The sequence below is a fragment of the Empidonax traillii genome, unplaced genomic scaffold, assembly GCF_003031625.1.
Source record: "Empidonax traillii isolate 1590-97213 ecotype Southwest subspecies unplaced genomic scaffold, ASM303162v1 scaffold91:size2966241, whole genome shotgun sequence".
Taxonomy (NCBI): domain Eukaryota; kingdom Metazoa; phylum Chordata; class Aves; order Passeriformes; family Tyrannidae; genus Empidonax; species Empidonax traillii.
Genome location: NW_020955284.1, coordinates 1539099 through 1546423, shown reverse-complemented (window position 1 = coordinate 1546423; position 7325 = coordinate 1539099). Strand labels below are relative to the sequence as shown.

General features: G+C 47.2%; 1 protein-coding gene across 2 annotated transcripts in view; it reads right to left on the bottom strand.

Moving 5' to 3' along the window:
• Positions 1-352: 352 nt before the first annotated feature.
• Positions 353-7325, bottom strand: part of GATA5 (GATA binding protein 5) — a 12974-nt gene continuing 6001 nt past the window's right edge. For both annotated transcript variants that reach the window (XM_027881652.1, XM_027881653.1), the window contains 4 exons: positions 3546-3671; positions 2765-2852; positions 2062-2186; positions 353-1176 (listed from right to left, as the gene is read on the bottom strand). In XM_027881652.1, coding sequence (XP_027737453.1) covers positions 1021-1176; positions 2062-2186; positions 2765-2852; positions 3546-3671 — 495 coding nt within the window. In that variant the 3' untranslated portion in view covers positions 353-1020. The remainder of the gene's footprint in view (positions 1177-2061; positions 2187-2764; positions 2853-3545; positions 3672-7325) is intronic.

Here is a 7325-nt window from a genome sequence, read left to right as displayed (position 1 = left end):
CTTTTTCTACAGCTCAGCTCTAAGAAATTGTTTTCTACTCGGTTTTCATTAAAATAATTAAAAAGTAATCTGCTCTGCATGGCTGCAAGCTGGAAACCCTCCACTCAAAACATCCCCAAAACTGGATACAAACAAACAACTCCAACACATCCTTATTTTTTTAATCCTTCAAACCTTTCTCTTAAGTTTTGGAGGGCTAACTTCTGATTTTCTAATGCTCGGAGCTGGCAATATCAAAACCAGTGAGGAAATACAAAAGAGAAAACAGCATTTCTGTATTCTTTTATTATTGGGAGGCTTTGACCATGTTTTGTCATGTCATTTGCCTAAAATAACAATGAAAAACTCTTTGTTTGGAGCTGGAAAGGGAAGAGCAGCGTGTTTATTTCATGTATGACTCATCAGCTCAGTGTTGATACGCGAAACGCTTCAGAAGCTAACACTCTATAGAGATGATCGTTTTTAATATAAAACAATAAATGTTTAAAACAACCGTTGCTTTTTTTTTTTTTTTTTTTTTTATCTTTTCTTCCTGTTGTGGCCAATAAAACATAAGGCAGGCCACATAGTTTACATTTTAATAAAATTAAGTTATTTGGTGCCATGTTATTACAGTCTTTATTGGAAAGTGGAATAAATTGCACACAGAGGAGACATAGGAGGGAGAAATCACTGCGAATAAACATAGATTCTGGGATGCATTTATTTGCTGGTTTCATCTCAAAGGAGGAAGGCTTTCCCCGGGAAAATGGAGGTGGCCCCGGGGTTCCGGCCTTGGGGAGGCAGCTCTGGGTCTCTCCGGGGAGGGATGAGCTTTTTGGGGAGCTGATGCCACAGCAGGGCCATTCCAGCCCCATCCAGCGTTTTCCACATACATCCTCCAAGAGAAACCTGTCCTGTGGCTGTGGGACACCCTGCAGTCCTGAGGCGCTGGGGCAGCCCTTCCTCCTGTCCATCGGCCGTTCGCGGGGCCAGCCAAAAACATTGGTCCCGAGGCTTTTTGCTGGAGGTTGAGGGTTTCTAGGCAAGTGCCAGGGCACACCAGGAGTCCTGCCGGAGTGGCACACTCAGCCCAGGCTGGGGGGCCATGGTGGTGGGGGAGAAGGTGTAGTCCTCGGGCTCAAATTTGAACTCGCCGTGGCTGCCGGCCAACGCCTCGTCCGACTGGCTCTGTGCCTGCCCCGGGGAGGGAAGCACAAAGGCATTAGAAAGCCAACAGGTCACTCAGGCCCTTGTCATAACACAGTGGTGGGACTAGAACAGAATAGAGTGGGTTATCCCTGATGCCTACAGCTGCCCTTCGGAACAGCCTGGAGCTGGGCAGGAAGGGTGTTCCAGTCCAAGCAAGCACAATTCCCAGGCAGGGAGGAGGCATCCCAGGGCCCATCTGCATTTATTTATTGATTAAATATGTCCACTTTGGTGATTTCTAGGGATGTGTATATTTTTTCAGAGCTCAGAACAAACGAGATTTCTTGGTTTCAAACAAAAAATCCCTATCCCATATGGAGTAACTGGTGCTGCGCCAGGCACTTGGGTGCTGGGGCTGAGCTTCCCCTCCATGCACACGTGTCCAGCTCAGCAAGAGCTTTGACTCAACATAAAGCCAGTGTTGGGTCACAAAATTTTGATGTGTGGTTTGATTTAGACCCGTTTTTCCCTCTATCAATATGAAATAGCAGCCAGCCCCAAAGAAAAGCTCAGGGCACAAGCACCCTGGGGATTCCACCCTGGGCTGATCTTGCCAATTCAGCAGGGTTGTGACTACCAGGATTTCACGGCAGAAGATGGAAATTAAACTCAGCTCTGCACTGAAGCCTTTTCACCACCTCTCACAGCAGGGCTCAGACCTCCCAGTTCCCCACTGCAAGACAAAAGAGCTGATGAGGAGCCAGCAGGCTGGAGCCCTTCCTGGTCCACGATGCCTTGGCTCATGCTCCCTGCTTTCCTCAATCTGAGGCAGTAATGACCTAATTTTTTAACCTCATCAGGGCCCCCCCCGGCCAGTGGCTGTGGATCATCCACCCCAGCAGGGGGTGGCTGCAGGTCCCTGTGCCTCACCTGGGACACTGACACGATGGTTTGTCCAGGATACTGCGAGGTTGTGCTGGGCTCTGACTTTAAAGTGACCGTGCTGTCTGAGTTGGTAATGGAAGAAGGGGAGTTAGTGGCTGAAGTTGTAGATCCTGGAAGATAAATGGTAGAGGGTGGTGAAGCAATGTAAGTGCAAATCTGCTCTTAAAGAAATGTATATTTTAATGGCAATAATCACATCTCATGGCATGACTCTACAGTTCTTTCTCTGCCAAACCTCTGTCAGTGTAAGTCTTTGTATTTGGCTGCCAAGATGCTGATGGAGGAGGAGGGAACCCTTTCACAGTCTGGCAGTGCTGGTACAGGATGGATGGGCTAATGCTGAATGCATTGTGATACATTCCCCTCAGTCTTTAATATGCCATTCCCACCCTTGTTTTTCCCCATTACTCAATTTAGCCCAAATCTGCTTGAACATCAGCACTGCTGGGCTGGAGCTGGGTATCCATAGGGGAACCCCAAAGGAATATGACAGGACTGAGGTTCCCACCCAGCATCTTCCTTTCACACCAGCATAAATACAGGCCCTAGATCTAAAACAATCATCAGGGGGAAAAAAAAAATCACAATATTATTTTCTAATTATCTATTTCTTGCAGAAGACATGCGAAGTGAACATTGAAGTGAACTGTGCTCCAAGCCCTCAGGATGGATGATAACAGCACTGTACCTGTTGAGGCTTTGCCTTTGGTAATGTTTTTAGGCTTCCTTTTCCTCGTCTGGATGCTTTCCTTTTTCATGGCCAGAGGTCGTGGTACCTTGACATTCATAAAGTTTGGAATCATTAATATTGTATTTTGCTCAGCTCCTTCCCACACATGTGTTGCTCTCCTATTTACGTGCTGTAGCTCATGCTAAGCACCCAAAGTCCTTGTCCTTCAGTGAGTGCTATTTTTCTCTGCAACAGGCCTTGGCTGGAAGATGTATAAGGCTAACAGCTCAGGCTTTCCCACAGATTTTGTTTTTTCCTTTATTTCTTATTTTTCTTTTCCTGATTTATTAGTGACCTTTATGACAGGGCCTTATTAAATTACACTGACACACTGAGAGCCCACATGGCTCAGATGGAACAGTCATGGGGTAAAGAGACTTCAGCCCTTAAGTCAGAAGTTTGAAGAAGCCTGTATGGAGGGATGGAGTCTCCTCTTTGGCCGATGGGCATGTTATCAACAGTTCCCATCCTTAGTGGATAAATGTCATCAGCCAGCCTCCATGTGGGCTCCCCAGCATCCTTCACATGTTTGGGCACTCTAAATATTTCATTACCCCCTTAGCCTTCTCCTGGAGAACCTCAATAGACTGAGCTTTTAACTGTTCAAGGAGACAGGACTGGGTTTCAGCTCTTCTGGGTCCCGTCTAGGGGCTGGTCCCCCCCCACCTGATCTCCTAGAGCTGCTGGGCAGCGATCCCAACACCCAAAGGGTCCCTCCCAGTGTGAACATGTTCCTCACCCCATGGAGCTTCATGTACAACCCGCAGGCGTTGCAGACGGGCTCCCCTTCGGCGTTCCTCCTCCAGAGGGTGGTGTTGGTTGTGTGGCAGTTAGTGCAACATAGACCAGCACGTCTCGACGAAGACTTAAAAACAAGCAAACAAACACACGAGTGCACACATAAGAATGATGAATTGGGAAGATTCCTTTCCTATGAAAATAAAATCTCCAATTGCACCGTTTTCCTGGAAAACGTGAAACACACGTGATAACCAAATTCAGATCAAAGAAATGGCATTCAAATGAGAACACTCTAATTTGCAAGTGGGTTTTTTTTGTTACTGAGATTGATAAACATAGCGAGTATCCTTGCAACTCATTTCACAATCTTCCAATAAATCTGCTGGAGGAGATCAGGACTCAGAGCACAGAGAACTTCCCTCCAGGAGATCCACTCAGATGGAGAAAAAGATGGAAAATATCAGCTGGACTTTAAAAGCATGAAGAAAACTCCTCATGCTTTATGTGAACTCCACTGTTTTTCTGCACTCAGAACTACTGCTAAAGTTAGCAGCATCCCAAATAATCTCTTGTTTAAGACAACTGGAATCAATTGGCTGAACTGAGCAGAACCAAACTGAACTGGTCCATGGTGAGACCAGGGAGGTTATTCTTCACGTCCCACAGATCATCTGTTCTCTTAAAGGCTGCAGAAACACCCTGCAGACATTAATTAATGACATATTTTATGAGTGTAGTGATTGCTGGCTCTGAAATATTAATAATTCCAAATGGAGAAAGAAAATGTTCTGGCAGAACCAGAAAACTCATTTCTGACAACTTTCCTCCAAGCCACTGGAAAATTCACATCTCTCTTTATACAGACTTGTCAGCTCAGTGGACATTCCATTTGCAAGTGTCTTAACACTAAGTATTAAACCTATTCTAGTAAAAGATCTCACTAAGTGGCATAAGTAATATCTCAGGCTCTCCACGTTCAGGTGTTTAAAGATGTTCTTCAGCCTTGAGAAAAATCACTTTGCATCCCCTCAAAGGCAGATGATAGGTGATGCAGGCAATAAAGAACTCCCTGTTTGTTTATTTTCCCATTATTGCATGATATCCTGACTGAGCAATATAACAAATGAGGTGGGAAGAGCAGGAATAAAAATGAAATGTTTTTACAAGGTTAGCAGTCAAATAAAGATCAGCTTTGAGTTTCAAGAGGCACAAGTGACATGCCCAAGGTTTGATTCACTCGTTGCTCAGCAAAAAGGTCTCAGTAACTATTTGCAAATAATGGTATTGCTTTGGAAATTATTCGGCTTTCAAGAAATAACCAGGCAATAATAATAATACACTGGGGTGTGAGGTGACAAGCCTGGCACAGAGGATGAGGCAGCAAACCTTGTCTCTAATATGGGACATGGTGTCACAGCAAGATCCTGGAGCAGCTACAGCCTTTCAGCTGCCGGGGCTGTGCCGCTCATCCTGCAGCTGAGGGGAGCAGAGGAAGGTGCTGGGCACCTGATGGATGTAAGGGTTCTGAGGTCCAAATCCTGCTATGGGCACAGAGGGGAATTTGGAGGCACTCAGCCTGGGACAGTTGTTCCTAGCACAATCTGTCATCACCTGTGGATGGGAGGAGGCCAATTCAAAGCCTTTTGGAAAGCCCCGAAATTTCTGGGCCACTGCTGGTTCCTGGGAGGGAGGGACACACTGTCCCTGTTTCACACAACGTTTTGTCTGCAGCTTGCAGGTGAGGTGGCAATGAGACCTGTGGCTCTGGTGGCCCAAGGGCAATGCCAGCCCTGCCAGAGCTTGGCCCACCCTGCCACTGTGTCAAAACCTGCTCGTGGGCTCCCTGCTGGGGCAGCGACGTGTGCCTTCTGCATCTCCTGCACATCACTCCGCAGGCTGGCTCCTCCTCACACAGCCAGGGAGACAAAAAATCATCCTCTGCCACCAAATACTACAATTTTAATCTGAGAAACCCCATGAGAACCTGCCCCTGCACAGCAACCTGCCAACTTAGCAAGAAAGAGACAGTCAAGGCTGCTGTTGCTCACTGAAGGCCGAGGGTACAATACAATATTGCTGGTTTCCCAGCAATTCTCTTGAAAGAAAATGCATTTCTGCCTGCCTCCACCCCGCAGCCTTTGTACCATTCTGACCTTGTCTAGGAAGTTGTTGACTTCAACATTGTGCTCAGTGTTTATTTATACAAATGCAGCATACACTCAAACAAAAACTCTTCACGGACCGGGCTTGACAGCCAAGTGCTGCTGATAAGCTCAAGGAATGGTGAGTTGGTGCCTATCAAATCAACCACGTGTAAGTGCCGCTTGGAGAGCCCAAAAAACTCAGAGCCAACAGGGCAAGTCCTTCCAAGGGAGACCAAGCCATCAGAAACTTTTGTTTCACCTCCTTTTCAAAGGTGGAAAAGAAACCACAGGGTTTCACAGGAAAAAAAAGAAGGCACTAAAGCCTCAGATTTAATCAATGATTTTCTGTCTCCCTTTCCAGGAGGATCGAGGAGGCCTGTTGTTTACAGGAAAGATGTTGTGGCAAAGAGTGCTGAGCTCAGCTCCTGCAAGTGGGCAGATCTGAGGCTCAGAGTCAAAGGGAGCAGCACCCTCTGAGATTTGTCTTTGTTATTAAGGCTCTGGGCAAACCTGCACCTTGGAGGATGAGGGAGCAGCAGGAACTAAAGGGCAGGAGAAGTCCAAAGCACACACCATAAGCACTGAGTGCTTCTAGGGTCCTATTAGATTGTCCCAGGGCTGTGAGCAGTTCCACCCCCACCTTCTCCAAAAGTGTCACCAAACCCATTGTGCATTGCAAACTGAAAAAAAGGACAGGCTGAAACGTCCTAAACCAAGGTCAAAAAAAAAAAAAAAAAAAAATCTCCTTGAGTCAAGCCAGAAAAATTCAGCTCCAGGTTAGTCCTTTAGCTCAGGTTGGTGTGGGAGCTGCTGAGCAGGAGCACAGCTGCTGCATCTGCCCCCTGTGCTGTACCATGCAGGGCAGATCTCGAAACTGGGGGGAATTGCACGAGTTGGATGCAGCCATCCACCTCCACCAGCTCCTCCTGATGGTAAAAGTGATCTGGCTTTTCAGGCTGGATCTAAGGTACCTTGTAAAACACACCAAGACCCTTCGGCTACAAAAAGTGCTGCCTAAAATAAAGCGTTGCCTCCACCCTCCTCTAAGATAAATCCTTTCTACCGAAAGCCATGGTGCTTTGAATCCAGACACAGGCTGTAGCAGGATGGCTGTCCCTGCTGCTTAGAGGATGTCACTCTTATCTCAAAAAAAGAAACAAAAAATGAAGTGGAAACTACACTACTACTGCTCGCCCTCTCCCACGCACAAGCAAGGCTGTCGCAGGACGTCACTCCCCCAGTGTTATCTGGGCCACATCGTGTTCTCCAGGGCTTTCTGGGGGACTTTGCTTTGTGAAACACAAGTCAAAATAACTCCCAACGCGGCGTCTACGTACGGAACAAAGGTCGTAACGTAAAGGACGAAAGCAACCATTTTTCCTTCCCGTGCCCGCATTTCACTGCACTGTGAAAGCCAATTCCATCGCTCATGGCACGGCTCTGCGTTCACTGCTCTACTCCCACCCAGTCTGTGTGAGTGGAGCAGGGAAGACATCCATCCCCTGCTATGGAAATTGTTTGGGAGAATAAACACCCTGAGCCACAGGGGTGCAGGTCGCTCCCTCTCTGGTGGGTTTGCAGAGTTCACCTGGCACCCTCTTGTCCACCACCAATACATCCCTCTTCTTCCAGTG